We start from the raw sequence: 17,399 nt of genomic DNA on the forward strand, positions 1-17,399 counted from the left end.
GCTTTTGGCTGTACAACTTCACACTTTAGAAGAGCAACAGATTACACTGAATTCAGTACTTCTGAGAAACCAGGCCTTCTATCACATCATTATTCATCTACTCACTCAGGTAAATACCTAAGGCTCAGCTGACTTTTAACTGCATGTGAGCTCTCCCAGGAAAAACAATCCAAGTTCAGGAGTCAAAAACAGAGCCAAGTCCCTTGCAAAATTCGAACAGACAGACAACATATAACAGGACACAATTCATATTTTCTGCCACTGTATGAACCCTATTAATTGGTACAAACTACTGCTATCTATGCACAGTGAAATGTATGTGGGATGTTCATCATACCTACAGTACTAGTAAAGTAAGGACAGCTGATTACTGAGAGGTTCAGACATGGCATGGTTTGCAAACAAGTGAGGACATAACAATGAACTAGTTAAACAATCCTCTGGGGCAATACATCCTGAATGGTAACATTCACCATCTAAAAGTAGTGAACTCAGACACAACTACAACTGAGTATGCATAGTCCAAGTGTAATTTATATGCAGGCCATTCTACTTGCCTCGACCCAAGTGAAACCACTTGGTACCTGGCAATAAAATTTACTGCCCTAGTGTACCACTGGGATGATATTGGTAAAATTACTTAATATAAATCATAAGGCTTAATTGGCATTGCATTTTATCTCACCTCCCATCAATATAACTCAGTTCTTCTGCATTGCATTTTTACTGAATTTATTGAATTTTTTATACTTAAATAGTAATAATCATTACACTGCTTATGTTTTCTACAGGCATAGTAAATCTGGAGATGATAAAGGGTTTGAAGATAAAAATAGCTACCCGCTCTTATCTAGAAGCATGGATAATCATAAGTATATACCACAGCATATAAGTGTGAAAATTGATCTTTGAGTATCAAGAATATGGAATTGAGAGAATATATAGCATATCTCCATTCCCCAATTAAATTTATAAAATGTAATCTGAATTTATAAAAGTAAATAAGAATCATACTTTTTAGTGGAAAAGGGAAGCCAGGTATCATTCATATCTCACAGCCTGCTCTCTCAGTTTAGCTACACAAAATTGATAAATCCAGAGTACAGTTATTTCAAATGAAATCCCTATCATCCTCTTAAAGCAGAATTATTCACCAAGGAATACAATGTTAATTCAATGAAACAGACCTACAAATCATTTTAATAATCTGTAACATCAAAATACTTAAGTATTCTCATTATAACTTACAAAACTGCAAATAAAACTTACATTAGCACAGTGTAAGGCTAAAGCACAAAAGACTGCAAACATTTTAAAGTTGTTCTCATCAGTTTTAGAGAAGGCACTTCCACTTATTTTGTTCACCATCTGCACAACACCTATTACACTTCCTCGGCTCACAATAGGCATGCACAGGATATTTCTGGTCGTGTAGCCTGTGTAGAGGTCTACTTCTCTGGAGAACCATAAAGAAGAAAGCAAAAGAGGAAAGAGTTAATATCAATGGGTACCTATTCCTTGATTCTCAGAAATGTTTATGTACAATATACTGAATCATTTTAAAGTAGACTTAATTGGTACCTGCAAGAATTTCTCCCTCAAAACCCTCAAATATTTTTATCTACTGTGTCATACTTATAAAGAAATTTATAATCCTCTATCCTCCATTTGCAAGACGAAGAATATTGCCTGAAACAATATTGCCTCAAACACAGAGTTAAAGAACATTCGGTTATTCTTAGGCATGCTATTTATTAGTGAACTTTTTTTTTCCCCTGAAACTAATGAGATTGTGGGGAGACTGATAATGAAAACTGGCAACAATCTAACTATTTTTTTCTCCATTATATTATTATTTGATAAAAATAGTACTTTTATTTGTATCTTAAAAGTATCTCTGATGGTTAAAGCATTTAATAAACATCTTTAAGTTACCTCCTCATCAGAGGGCTACAGCTCCATAAATGCATCTCAATATGAAATTTAAGTAGTAATTTTATGTGAAAGGTTTGATGAGCTATCTTCCCCTCCAATGAAGAGCATCCTACCTGTTAAAGCGTGGGTCTGCATAGGCATCAGGGATGTTAAGGACTTCTCCTGTTCTTGCCACTTGACCAGCTATTCCTTTTTCTATAGAAAATCTGGAGAAAATAAAAATGTGTATTAGCCAATATATGAAAAAAACATTTTTCTACTGGAGTCTGTCTTGGGCACAGTAGTGGGTGTTCCCAACCAGCGCCATTTTCTTGCTTTGAGGAGAAAAATCTTACAACAACTAGTAGCACATAATGAAACAAAATCAAATCCTAACAGATACTTTCTGAAAACATTTTATATAGCTACATAGTTTAATATAAAACATGCCATAACATGACCATTTTAGTGACAAAAATTCAAAATCTTCAATAATCCAGGGGGTTATCCCTAACAAACATAACATTTGTACAGAACTGGAGAGTTGTGTTTACATTTAAAAGGTACTGATTTTATCATGACTTTTACATATTCATTGCTTCTTTAGACACAAAAAAGGCAACACGGAACTTATTTCTTCGGGTGGCGTACATGTGAGGATTAGGTAACAAGATTTTGGAAAAAGACCATGGAAATTTCATAGCCAAATGTCGTATGTATTTGTCATGTAGACTTGGGAATGACTAGCTTGTTTCGCGACAGTCAAACAATGTCACAGTACTAACTGCATCCCCTTGTCACCACAAGGAAGTTAAACACAACAAATAAATTCCTAAGTTGTATCAGAAAAATCTGTACCTCTGTCTTGCAAGTAAATAATTTTCAAAATTATGACATAAAGCAGTTATGACATAAAAGCAGAAGATAATTTATGGATAAAACCACGTCAAAAGAATAATACATGGAATTTTTTGAAGTCCAAATGTACCCCGATAGTACCCTAGTGCCTGGTATTGAAGTTAGTGATGAAGCTGTCAGGATTTCACCCTGCACACCTGACTTTAAGTTAGATTTTTCTGTTTCTTCTTATGATAGGTACATCACACCAACTTAAGACTCCTTCCTGATGACTCACTCAGTGTCACTTTCTTACAGATATTTAAGTTGCACTTCACTTTCAGTATAGAGCACCCATGAAATGGCTCACACCCTTGCACTTAGAATCAACATTTCAATAACATACAGAAAAGACAGAGAGATATAAGCAAGAAAAACAATTATCAAGAGGGAGTATGAAAGTGCATGTTAAAGCAGGCCAGCTTCTTTAATTTACACCACCTCCTTGCTTGTCAGTACGCAAATTGCACCAATTTTGACTCCTTCCATTCTCACTCACACAATGGTAAGTGGGAGTAAGTTTGTCTAAAGGAGTCTTAGTGAAGATATGAATCACATCTCATATTGGCCCAGAACTTCAAAAGAATAAGGAGGAAATGAAAAAAGTTCTGATAAAAATCAATGCTGAATATTTTAGGAAAATTTTAGTACAGGATACTCAGTCATACAATTCTTTACTTTTAAGGAGCTGAAAATCTGAAACCTGTGTTCCTTTGAAAATCTTAATCTGGATCTACTAGGAATTCATAATTTTTGAAAAGTGAAAAACACTATATTTTGTTTCCTGTTTAGCCTTTGTCATTGAAAATGTGCATGAGTGTAAAAATTAGGTACCTGTGACATAAAGCAGAAATACACACAACTTTTAGTCAGAGAATCCTTTCTAGTCATTACCAGACAATATACATTTTCAAATTCACCACTTCAAGCATTGTTCAGTATCACAATTAATTAGAAGTTTGAAAAACTAAATTCACATGAGAAAAATAAAATTAAATTACTGAGCTTGAAATCTTCAAAACCAATGACCAATCCATATTCAGTTCTACATTTGCCTAATCCATCCATAAGAAGCACAAATTGTGATTTCCTTGCTTTGGATGTGCTTGAATCGCACAAATTTTAATTCCTCTTGGGAACCCTCTTGGGAAAAATAGTCCCAAACTGGCAGACTACGGATTAGGTGCACTATTACCTGCACCTTTACCTACCTCAGAACACCTCTGTTTTTTTCCCAACATGATTTCCAAAAGGACCGCCTCCGGAAGACGGCATTTCCAGGAGTGACGTTATAGCTTCAGAGACGCTGTTTCGATGGCACTGCAATGTCATTCCCAGAAGTACTACCTTCTGGAGGCGGGTCCTGGTGGGAATGATATCACAGTATGACAAGTATTGTCAGGGTACCTGCAGATAGGCACAGAAACTGGGTAATAAAATGCCTGCACATCCATAGTTACAATGAAACTGCACTCTTCTGCTAGCTATTCTTACCTTATTTCTTTGGTCTTCTTGAAGACAGGTTTTCCATCATTTTCTTCTCCAATATCAAAAAGGTCTGAATACAGCTCCTTATTTTTGTGGTCAACCTGGAAGAGTGCACACCTATCTGCATTCACCAGGTTTTTTGCATATATCTACAGACGAAAAAATAAAACTAGAGTTAATGGTCATTAGTTTGATTATCTCCAGTCATTTATCTGATAAAAACATACATCCCAGTAAGAAAAAAGTTTTGAGAAGCTATCCAGTATGGAAATCTGTTTGAAGGAGCAACTTTTAAGGATACAATTCAAAAGTAAAACCTTGAATTAAATATTTTGTGTGTAAATTTGAGTGTTCTCTTCGAGAAATGCAGGAATATCTTCAGAGATTTGGAAGTTTCCTAAAAGAAAATAGACCTTCCTATTTAATTGTTTTTCAAGGCTTTCCAAAATAGTACCTTTCCTCCCTCTACGTTTAGATACTATTCATCTTTACTTGATTTTAAATAGATAATTCAGAGCAAGACCTAAGCAATTTTGGCCTTTTGCCTTCATCTTCAATGCAAACATATCAGTGTTTAATATCCAGCAAAGACAGACAGAACAGAGAAGGTAGTGCTTGCATCTAAAAAACTGAAGTGTGCCTATAAAAAACAATGACCAAATGATCCTTGTGTGTCCCTTCCAAGTCAGAAATACTCTGTAACACTGTGATTCTGTCACTAGAGGTATCATTATGGATTGCCCTATGCAGAGGGACAGGAAATGGCTGCACCCTCCCAGTGTCAGGGACAGTACTTGCACAAGAGCTGAGACTTAGAAATTGTGCATGAATAAAGGCCAAAGGTACCAGCCAAAGCCAGGGAAGTACCACAGTACAGCAACAGACTTGCATGGTCTCTATCTTACTTTGAACTAACTAGTTTTATCTCAGCAAAAATAACTCCCAGAAGCACTGAATGTCAGAACAGAATCTTGTCTTGGGAACACAGCAGCTCTTCACTTAAGTATTTCTCAGACATACAATAGTCTTTCTGAGAAAAAGAGGAAGAAGTGAGACAAAAATCAAACAAGGATCACTGTGTTAGATGCCAATATACAGGCACAAGAACTTGCTCTATCCAATTCAGATAGGTCTTCTGTGTTTCTTACTTGCTCAGAAAGTACAGTAACTGCATGGTAGAGTATGATCTGAGGTGGATCTCTCTCCATATATAACACGTACCTAGTCATGCAGCTGCAGAAAGAGGCTAACAAAATCTTGGTGTGCAATGCATGCAGTTGGCATGTTTTAAGGATTCACAAGACTTCCACATGAATGATCTCCCCCCACCCCTTCTCTCTTGTCTTCCAAAAACAAAAATAAAACAATAAAGTATTTAATTTCCCACTTACGCAGATGGAAAAATGCTACACCTCGACAGAAAAAAAACCAAACATACAAGATGAAAAATCATTTGCTAAGAGACTCTAGTTCTATGCCATATGAGGGGAACTGCACAGATACCATCTAGCCCAATTCCAAAACTTGGAGGCCTCTCCCATAAATACGGAATCGGTTCAGAAAAATTCTGTTGTCTATTATTCCATTTTCTCCATCAGAACAGAAAAGTCAGGGAGACTGCAGTCTAAGAGGTAAGACTTACACAATTCTTCCCCCTTAGAGCATTAAGAAATGCAAAGACCTTACCCACTCAGACTACTTATTTATTTGCTAAAAGAGAGTGAACAGAAACTGCCAAAATGACAAGGGGTCCAGTAAATGCTTCTATTCAGATAGTGAATCAGATTTCTTTGTAGAATCTACAGCACAGTGTTGATTTTATACAATTAATCTTTTGTGGTTTAATGCATATGACTCAAGAACTTACCTTGGTCACGACTCATGCTTTTCAAAAATGACTACTTAAACAGTACTAATTAAGTAATAGTTAATGGGATGAGAGAGTTTTACTTCACTAAATCCCTAGCTCAAATCCTGACCAGCGGTTGAAAGAGAATATCAGTACAAAAAGTATGTTCAGCACTGTCAATAGGGAAGCCAAGGATCACCTTTCACATATGCTGCTTGTAACTATTCAAGCATATGGGCAAGAAAATTTGTAAGGCAGACTTGAACTTTTTATTTCCCTTTCTTGCATTTACATTCAGAAACACCTTTAATATCACTAGCTTTGCTGAGAGGTTTTGATGAAAATAAAAATGAAAAGAATGGAAAGACACACACATATGTTTTTCTTTAGTACTGCAGGAACAAATCAAAGCATAAGTGCAATCACCAAAGGGTGAAGTAACAAGTTCTGGTCTTTTCTCATAGTGAGACAGAATAAGCCACATAATGATAAAATCACACTCTCATTATATGGCAATAAATGTACAAACACATAATTCAGCTAATTGGCTCAAGAAAGAGATAACAGCTACAGCTTAAAAGGAAGCTGAGTATGAAACATCACACAGGTTAAAATACAGAATCATGATGCGGCCAAGTGTTAGAAAAGATGATGAAAGAGTAAGCGTATTTTACTGCCAATTGTGTTTTCCACCAGATCTCTATTCACAGGGAAGAACAGGGAAGAATATCAATATTTGTTCTCAATGCCATATGTTATGTTATACCAGTTCTTTCAAATGCTAAGCTATTTTTAAGAGGTTCATTTAAATTGGAAAAGTAAATGTTCAGAAATGTGTCCTATGTGCAGACTTAGACATAGTCTTGACTATGTATTAACTAGAATAACACAAACACTGCAGAATATTTTCCATTACTAATTCACGTTTCTAAATAAAACCCCTTTAATGTTGTTTGCATTCTAACATCGCTGTCTTTTAATAGTCTAGCTAAGAATATCACTTTAAAGACTGGGGAACGTATCAGAGTACTGTTGGAAAGTAATTTTTTGAATGTGCAAATTTTAAACAATGGTATCACTGACCTGATTCAGGTTTACACTTAGGAAAAAGAACTGCAGAACACGATGAACATGCATAAAGCTAAAAAGCATAACTCACATATCAAACACTCAAAAGATGTTATAAACAACCAGTTCACGCACATTTGTTAACATTATTCAGGAAATAATTCTGAATTCAAAATTGATTTAGAAACTCATAAACTGCTTCTGAATAGTACTTTAATTTGTTAATTAGTTATTTCAATGGGAAGAACTAACCACTTGGCTTTAGTGGTTTCTATAAAACACTGACTGACTGTCACTCTTGTTATGGGTGTAGTTTTCCAAGGTCTTACATATCTCATTCAGCAACAGGAAAAAATACCCCAGGAGTAATTTTTAAACTCTATCGCTTGCTACAGACAGTAACTTCTTCAGCAGTGTTTTGCAGCATGTAGCAAATTGAATTTAGGAAGAAAGAATCAATATAACATGCTGAAATAAAAAGAAAACCAGAAGCCTCTCTCTTAAAATTTTCAAGCTTTCTCAGAAAACAATAGTAACTATATAGTTCGGAGACAGTCATGTTTCATTGCTTATGAAAGCTGTGAGTGGAAGTTGGTGCAACAACGACAAATCAAGCTGTCCTTTTACCATCTTTTCTGTTCAGACATGTACAGACATATTTATATTGTCTGCATTATGTGTTTACTACAAACAACTCATATGTTTCAATGACAATGTCTTCAAGGGAAGGAGAATGAAGGGTTTTAATAACTAGTACTAATAAACTTAGAAGTAGAAAAGAAAACTTACCATTATATGTTCAAGTAGAGAATCTATTGCAACTATATTATCAAAATAAGTTCTGCAGAGAAAGAGAAATCAGTAAACATTGGCATTTAGTCAAACACTTCTCAAACAGGTGTAAGGGGCTCTTGTTTCACTACAGCTTAAGATGGAGCCAGAAAAGGTGAAGACAAACCATAGCAGCTTGAAAATCACTAACTGGCTTGCTACAGCACAAGGGAATGAAGACACAGTCCTAGCTCTATTTCCATAAGCCATTATTCTACAGAATTGAGAATATTCTTTAGTATACACAGAATTTTCTGTGTAGAAAAAGGAAAAGACTACCAAATATTGCCTGCTGTGAACTGAATAGGTTCCTGCTGAGCAACACCAAGAATGCATCAAAATGTTATGGCAACTCTAGCACACTACAAATTTTAAAAGCAGAAGTAAAAAGGAAAAGAAAAGAAGTAGGAAACAGCAACAAAAATAATCCATTTCTTTCAAAATATCAAAATATCTCATTAGGTTTACCCATGTTATGCTCTGAGAACTAAATAAAAATGTAGTGCAGCTAAATCCATGTCATACTGTCTAATCTTTTACATTAGTTAAAAGGAAACTATTTAAACTCTTAATGAGTCTTCTCTAGCAATACCGGTTGAAGTTGAAGAAAGGGAATGATCTTGTAACTTAAAAAATAAAAAAAGAATAAAAAAGAATCTCAGTTTCACAGCAAAGTGGTAACTGTTCAAGGACAGTCAAGAACATTGAGAGATAAAGGTCAAGCTTAATAGTAAAAGAAGTCTAAATCTTCCACATGCCAAGTATTAATAACTGTTGGATTACAATGTTCCTAGCAGACAAAAGTCATTGTCCTGTGGCCTTGAATATATCCACAGCTCAGTTCTGTTTGGGTCTGGTGGAAAGGAGATACATAATACACTGGCCTTACATCACCAGGGAGATGAAGAGGTGGAGCACTGCATACTCTGCCCTTTCTAAAGTGTTACAGAACATGTCCCAGTGACATTGCACACCAACAATTGAAAAGGAAATTCTCCTTCCACGTTAGAAAAGATACAGACTACTTCCAAGAGGAAACTAATTATTTTCTTGCTGATACAAGTCTTTGTCTCCATAAAGTTCATAAAGATATTATTAACTGATATCCCAGTTTTTTGCCTTAAAACACAGACTTTTTTTGTTGAAACTAAAAAACTCTAGCAACTGATAATGCTGTATGAGAATTATTTTCTTATTAAAAGTCATAACAAATTTTTGCAGTATTTATTGTTATTTTTATCTTAAAAATGTAAAACAATTACAAAGTTCTTTAAAACAATCTCCATACTATGCCAGTCCAAGTATTAAGTGCCAGTCCATAAATCTGGGTAGATTAATATAGTTTTTTGGTTAACTAGTTCAATATGGATGTCAGCAACATAAAAGCACTCTGGAAAGGAATATAATGGTGCAAGACTTGGTAAGAGTGCCCTTTGGGAGGCATGCTCTGAATTATGCTGAAATTAAAAAAAAAGGTCATCCTGAGGAAAAAAGCTCGGAAAAACATCTGGATACAACCAGCTTGCCCTCCTTGCAAGGGGCAGACTCCTCCCTGAGGTTTATTATTCTCCCTTCCAGCTGAGTGAACTTTGCTGCCTACATTCCTGGGCAATGGCATAGGAATCCTGGACATCCTCTAATCTCATCAGTTTGAGAATTGTTCATCAAGGCCCACAGAAGTGGTTGCAGCAAAAATCCAAGAAATCTCATTTTTCCACAGTATCATCACTACTTTGTGATGCACTTTGAAATTCTTCTACCAACTAGTTTCACAAAACACTGTTAAGCACTACAAACTGATTCACCAAATGTACAGCTCTGGTTTATCTTTTAACTTATTGGTTATCTTTGCTATTTAAAGATCCTAATAGCAATGACAAACAAAAAGCCATGAAGGAAGACCAGATAACCTAAGACACTAAACTGATTTTGCAAGTATACGCTAAAGCTTTCACGCTCTTTCTGTGCTTTCAAATTAATCTTTCCTTATAGTGACAAGAAATTTAAAGCAAACATATTACATGCAGTAAAAGTCTTTAAAAATTAAAACAGAGCCTTCAGAAAAGGCATGTGAAGAGCAATCATGTGGCAGTCCTGATTCTTCAAGGATTTAACTCTGAAGTCCATATATGAATACATGCATTCATGTCCAAAAAATTTTTGGGAGAATAGGGGAAGCTGAGGCACACTAAATAACTTCCTGTAAAGTCCTTTCAAGCCTTCTAAAATTGCCATGAGACACCAAGCTTATTTGTCACCTGTCAAAAGATGGCCATATTTAACTCTGACAGATGAGGTGGGGAAAAAAGCAGAAAAAAACCCATGCAAAAGACCACATGAATAAAAAAAACCTCTGTAAGGTATAAATTAATGTCACATTTTCATCTGCACCACCAACACACACACAAAAAAAAAAAAATTATGAAAGGTATACAGCACTGCCACACATACCACTCATTCTAGTCCCTGAACTGATGTTTGCCCGCCCTCTGAAGTGTGCCTTTGCATCCACTTGTGAGCTACAGTGAGTAGCTCCCACTACTGCTATCGACTGAACACGGGTAGTTTGAAAGAGCCATGCTAGAAAAGCTCATCAAAAATTCATGAAACTATCTTGCAAATCGCACTTACTTTGATACATCAAGCAAGAAGTCATTCAGTTCAGTCTGCTTGGCAAGGCCCCGGCATACCTGGAAGCACAGATGACAGAACCATTTGCTTCAGAACACTGATGTCACAGGAAACTGAAGTCCCATCCCTTTAATTTGTGGGAAAAAAATGCCAGTACTTGTGTGCCTGTGTGTGTATATATATACAGATATATGCTACAGCACTGTATGAAATCAAAGCTGAATTTGTGTGCTGGGTTTCAATCTTAGCTATCTAGCTGCTGAATTAAAACTGTGAAACACAAGTATAATCTTTCCTAAGACTCACTGAAAGCTGTTGGTTTTTACACTTGTTCACGCTGCCTCAAAGGCTGTCACTGACTGTGATTATGGAATGAACATTTCCTTACCCAGACCCTCAGCTCTTCTGAGAATGTCAAATACTTTGTTTCCCTTCTCCCTTACCACATTTTTACCACTTGTTTCCAGGCTGCAAAGCAGCATATAGACACAACTGTAGACTGACATCAGGCAAGTTTAACTAAACTAAGCAGCAGATGATATATGCTCAACTTCGGGAGAAATCAGCATGAATATGAATACAGAAAATAGTATGCATACTTCTTTTTAGAAGCAAAATGTTAGATGAAGCAAAGCTTTCAACTGTATTTTTACTTCACCTATTCGCATACCCTATATCTGAAGACAATTGTACATTTGTATATTACTAGAGCAAGCACTGAGACCAAAAGTAAAACAAGCCTCTACTGCTTGTAGATTTCACACTCACAAAAATATAATTTCAAACTAGTAATATCTTTCATCTATGCAATATAGATACAAAATGCCAGATTAAAACTTTTGCATTCTTCTCATGCAAAAAAAAACTAGGGAAGAGCAAGCCTTCTGCTAGAAGACAGAAGAGAAATAAAAATGATCAATGGACAAGCTTGAGCTTCACTTTCCCTGTTGTGTTTTGTTAGATGTGAAAGACTTCACAGTCAAGGAGAGAGTAATTCTTAGGTGAAGCTACAACCACATGTAATTACAATTCTACTAGGGTACAACAGTCTGTGCCAGCTAGTTCTGCCTAGATGTGATTGACCACCCCAAAGTCAGTGACTTAAAGCACCGAGGCAGAAAAGATCAGAGTGTAGAAGAGAAAAGCAGGAAGCTTTCTGCATGTCTTCTGACAAGGGTATGATAGACACCTTGAAAAAAAGAATGTCATGCATTTCCTCCTGGGAGTTGACAGAAAAATCTATTTTAGCATCTTCTCTGAGTTAACAGAATATGTTTAGTTTCCGTATTACCATCTTCTGCTAGCTGAAGTAACAAAACCTATTGGCAAAGCTGCTGAGGGTTTGCTAGAGCAGCTTGACGCTGTGTGAGGCTCCATTAGGCACCCAGCTAGGGACAGCATGAGGCATCCTTAGTGGCAGTAGTTACAGAACCATGAAGCAGCTAGTGAAGATGGCTTAAAATAAGCTTTGCTGGCAACACTTCATAATTTCAAACTGAATAGCAAAGCAGAAGGAAAGCAACCAGCTAGCCTAACAGTTGCCTTTCCACAAGAAAAAGAAAACAAAACAACCCTGTAAAGTTGTTACAAAAAAATCTACTTCAATCATTATTTATCTACTTTGTTCAAATTTCTTTCCTTTAGTACAAACACTGTTTGTTATTTGATCCATGATTGCAAGTGAGGAAAACTAGTTCAATGAACACAAAAATGTTAGCATATTTTTCCAGGTTCAAGGAAAGGGCTTTAATCAATGCTTTAGCAATGACCTGCACTTAAATCTGATCACAATCCATGCTCCTACTAAACAAGTTCTAGAAGACAAGTTACACAATGAAAAAAATGAAAAACCACTCACACTTACTTGTACTTGATGTATTGCTACTGAAGCCCATGCAAGATTTGCTGTTGCAACCTGCAACAAAAGAGAAGAAACTCTCTCTGAAGAAACCTTGAAAACTGCACATCAGTGACATGCCTCTTTTCTCTACCTACCTGCTAAGTAAATTGATTGAGCTGTTTTAGACAGGCAGGCAGTAACAATTTAGGGGAAGACAGTTACTTTGCAAAAGTCTCAGTGAACTCAGTATTTCAATTTTAGAGCTTACCAATGGTTTTCAGTAGCAGAACTGTGCACCCATCAGCTCAGAAATACAACATCAAAACAATCATCCCAGAAACCGGGGACTTTAAAAATTACACTGTTGAAAGGCATCTGCCATAGAAATAAAATATGCCTTAACAGCTTTCTGGGGCTGTACCTCTTCAGCAATAGCTACTTCCAGCTGTAAACAGGCACTGTTGCTCTCATTACTGTTTTGGTGTCAGAAGAACCAGACCTGATCCCTCAGCTCAAGTGTTTGAAGTATGACAGTTTCCAGGCAACATTTCAAACAAATGTCATGTAAACTGCAGCTAACTATGATGTGCTACCATGCATAATCTCCTGTCCTTGAAACACAGGAGCTTTACAGGAACACAGGGAACGGAAGCACAAGAGGTCAGTTTTTTGCATACCCTCCACGGTATTTTTTTGTAACTTTATATTTTTGAACAGAACACTTTGCACACATTTTAAAAAAATTGCTAATGGCATCCAAAGGCCTTCTGAAACCTGAAAATGAAAAGAATGCTTTAGAACACTCATAAAGTGACCTTAAAATATTTTTAATTTACTAATAAAATACTTTCATTTAGCAGCCAGTTTTTTCCAAGTAGAACATTCATGAACTTTAGCCACAGAAGGTATTTCATGTAACATAAAACGTTCATTTTTTCACAATACAGTGCGTGTCTGAGACCTACCTGAATTGTAGATTGATTAATGAGATAGGACAATTTTCAAAATTAAATACATTGTGTGTAGGCTGCAGAATTAATGAAGCCTGGTTTCATATGAATGCCCATTTTTTGTTCTCTGAGCAAGGACAGTGGCACTACCACCCTAATCTAATCCCCTACCCTGACCTCTGTCTACCGGTGAAAACAACACAAGGTGTGACAACAAGCTGAAGTGGTGTAGACTACACAACTAATTTACACACGTAAACATTAGATGAGTGCTAGGGTACTTAGCTTACTGATAAACAAAACATACACTTGACAAATACTGCAGCTGTTTTCCTTCTTTGGGAGGACAACTTTTAGTATCTCTTGCCTGAATATCTTCTGTCCTTTTCGCACAAATAATTCCTGCCCAGTACAGCTAAAAACTGTGCCATGGTGGACCTCATACCTCTGTGGAGACAACACACCAGGCTAGAATTCACTCTATTTTGTCCTGTTTGTTTAGGCTCCCTTCTCTGGGGCACAGAGAGAAATTCTTCTTTACATTAGAGACATCTTAATGGGACATAACAGGGATCTTCACCCTGACATGAGCGCAAAGATGCACTTCAAACATCTTTAGTTCAGCAACAGCCTTTGCAACACCAGCTCCATCTTCAAATCCCTTTGTGTTTGGCTAACAGCTCCTAACTTCAGATTGACAAATGGACATGTATGGACAGTGAGGCTACACAGGACTTACATGAACAGAGTAACGCATGCAGAACAGTCATGGAAAGGGGAAGATGAGAATGAATGCAAATATCTGGATAGGGAAGCATCAGAAGTTAACAAAAAGCAGAAGATAGCTTTATGAGAGTCATCTAGACCGGTAGGTCATCCAGGTACCAGCACTTCTATACACAGTTTCTAAGGACATCTAAGTCAGGAGACAAAGGACAGTGATCCTGACAATTCACAGCAATGGGACAGGCTAGAGATAGACAAAAGCTATCAGCTCCTGAAAGGTAAAGAAAAGCCTGACCCAAAACCCGTAGATGGTTGTCAACCTAGAAAGAAACCAGGAGAGCATAAAGACTCGGCAGACAGCATCCCTTTTTCCTTCTGTTGCAAGGAATTCTGGAGGCACTACCTGGATACCTGGTACTAGACATACCACCTAGACAGACACATCTTGGTGCTGGAGAGTGTGTGGCAGTAAAAATATGAATGCAAATACCAGAAATCTCTTTTGCTTCACATTTGATTTAAAGTAAAATCACTTTCCCCTCCTGTGAAACCCAGAACTGAGACTTGATAAACTGTTGCTATAACATTGCAACATTGTTTTGTGATAGGGCTTGACCCTTGAGAAGCCACACCAAAAAGTAAACTAAAATAAATTTTAAAATCTTACCATAATGTAAAATAAAGCTGTACTGTAAAGTTAAGATTGAGACTCAAGATAATTGAGCATTGTATTTTTTTAAATAAAGTGATTCGGGGCTTTGATGTTTGATTTACAGTTGCATCTCAGTTACCTGTCCTGTGTTAATTTCTCTAACAACTCTCTACTGAGTTTATGATCAATAAATAAACCTTGAATCTGTTTACCTGCAAAAGAGCACAAGGTAAAATTCTTGATGTGCCCCTATACTTGTATATTTTACCTCCTCTGGCTGAAAATAGAAATCACTACCTATTTTCTTTTATCAATAAGAACAAAAACCAAGCATGAAAAAGGTATAAGCTCATGAGAAGAGCAAGAGAAGGATGTTAGGAGTGTGGGAGGGACAGGGGTGAAGTCCTGACCCTTGTGGGGAAGTGGGCAAAGGCCGCACACAAGCTCACCTCTTGGTGACTGTGGTGGAAGGCTTCTTTGCCCCAGTGACGGTAAAGCTCCAGGATACCAATCAGGTCACCTATGGCTGTGACAATTGGCAAGCACAGAACAGATTGGATACGGGTCCCTGACTCCAGCCCAGTACCTTTGGGAAATCGTTCATCCTAGAAAATGCAAACATAAGCTGATAAAACGTAAAAACTGGTAAAACATTAACAGGAAAGACATACTGATGTTTTCCTCCCTGTCTTATCTGACCAAATCTGCAGGAAAATTACAAAATTCACTAGAACTCATCTCTCAGCATAATTTATACACAGTAGTAAGACATCTACAAAAAATGTAATTTTAAAGTCTCAGCATTAATTTACACATACAGATAACCTTATAGATGTAAGATCAGAATTAGCTGTGATATTACACCCAGCTTTGGGTTTGTTTATATAATGCTTCTTTCTCTAATCTCATAGCACTTTATTGCTAATACCAGTCCAGATTAAATAAAAACCCAAAAAAGGAACATGACCACCCCACCATCCTTCCCTCCAAAAACCCCCCAAAAATTTGTAATCACAAAGTGGACTGCTCAGATCTCAGTATTAAAGAGCAGACAACAGTGCTTGCAAGAAAATAAAAATTGAAACTTGAGGCTAATGCTTTAGGTTATACAGTTATAATCCTCAACCAACTCTTGAGGAGGAAAACATGTTCCCAAAAAACTACACATGACAGTAGGCACCCTCTTCCTTTGCTTACACATCCTGAATAAATTAGTGCAAAGGATGCAGAAACAAATGCTAAAATAATCCTACCAGCTTCTATAAAAGGCCCAAATACATAACTTTCAATCCTCACAGGGAACGTTCAAGGCTTTATAGCCTCACTTCCCCATGTAGGAAAACTCAGGCAGAGCTAAGAAAGCACCTGGATGTTACAGTTAGTAAGGCAGTCAGCGCCCAATGTGCAAGTGTGCAAGACCCACTTCATTGCACATCAGTCCTTCAGTATCTGATTCGTACCAGATGTTCCCTGCGGGCTGTGCTTAGGCAAGACAGACACCCCTTCAAGGCTGATCAAAATCCCTCACTTCTCAAAGAAAACAGCAAGTAATCTCTACCTTAATTACCAAAATGACAATCAATTTGAACAAATGACAGACAAAAGAGAGTGGGAAGCACTTTGAAACACGAGCCTTCTGCTTTCTCTTTTTAGTTCTGTCCTCCCACAAAAAAAGGGCTGGCAAGTCTACCTGCACACGCTTCCCTTTTGCTGTTGAGAAGTTCCTAAAAGGCAAACTGTCTCACCAAAACGAATCTTGCTGTTTGGTCAATGAATCACTGATATTAAACCAACAAAAAAGTTCAAAACTCCTCCTCAATAACCCCACGGTTTTACTAAGAATGTAAAATCAAAACACAGAAGTCTTGTATGTAAGGATATAATGATATTAATTGGAAATTACCAGTAACAATTTAAACCCTTAACTTAACTGAAAAAACATACCAACACATAAAACCTTAATAGCCCAGGGTGTGTAGAAAGCACAGACTATTACTACAGGGAAAGCAGTTTCTGCCTTTTGGTTTTGTGGCTCTATTTAAGTGTACTCACATTAGGCATCTGGTATTTGTTTATAGCCCAAGTTTTCCCAACTAAGGTCATACATATTTTTAACAAATAATTTCAAAAATAGAGACAGCAAAATCCAATTTTTTTCTTTGTCACACTATCTAAAAATTGTTATTCTGAACAGAACTTGAAAACATAGGAAACACTGAAGAGAGGAGAATGCAAAAAATTCCTTGGCGTTCTCATAACCAACTAATCAAAAAGTGCTCACACAAAGTGCAGTTTAAATACCAATTTCATAAAATTGCATAGATGCAGCTAGGGGACGAAGGGTTTTACAAAATTAAAAAGGACAGACATACAGAGTGCCAAGAGTTATCAGAATATCACCTCAGGAATTTCCAACTCCTGTTACAGAAAAAAGCTTGAATTTTGATATCAGCTACGTTAGTGCACTTTTCATGTAGATCAACTGATACTATCGGTATTCCAGCTTTACATTAGAGTATGCAGAGATAAAAATCCTGCCTAACAACCAGAATT

At 36.8% G+C, this 17,399-nt stretch overlaps 1 protein-coding gene across 1 annotated transcript in view; it reads right to left on the bottom strand.

Moving 5' to 3' along the window:
* Positions 1–17,399, bottom strand: part of PDE10A (phosphodiesterase 10A) — a 173,566-nt gene that overhangs the window by 25,128 nt on the left and 131,039 nt on the right. Inside the window, exons 7-13 of the mRNA XM_066178666.1 lie at positions 15,296–15,451; positions 12,543–12,593; positions 10,679–10,737; positions 8,006–8,057; positions 4,306–4,448; positions 2,049–2,141; positions 1,270–1,456 (exon numbers count right to left, since the gene is read on the bottom strand). Coding sequence (XP_066034763.1) covers positions 1,270–1,456; positions 2,049–2,141; positions 4,306–4,448; positions 8,006–8,057; positions 10,679–10,737; positions 12,543–12,593; positions 15,296–15,451 — 741 coding nt within the window. The remainder of the gene's footprint in view (positions 1–1,269; positions 1,457–2,048; positions 2,142–4,305; positions 4,449–8,005; positions 8,058–10,678; positions 10,738–12,542; positions 12,594–15,295; positions 15,452–17,399) is intronic.

Source organism: Chamaea fasciata, unplaced genomic scaffold (genome assembly GCF_029207755.1).
Source record: "Chamaea fasciata isolate MVZ Bird 193981 ecotype frontalis unplaced genomic scaffold, bChaFas1.0.hap1 SCAF_3, whole genome shotgun sequence".
Lineage (NCBI taxonomy): Eukaryota > Metazoa > Chordata > Aves > Passeriformes > Sylviidae > Chamaea > Chamaea fasciata.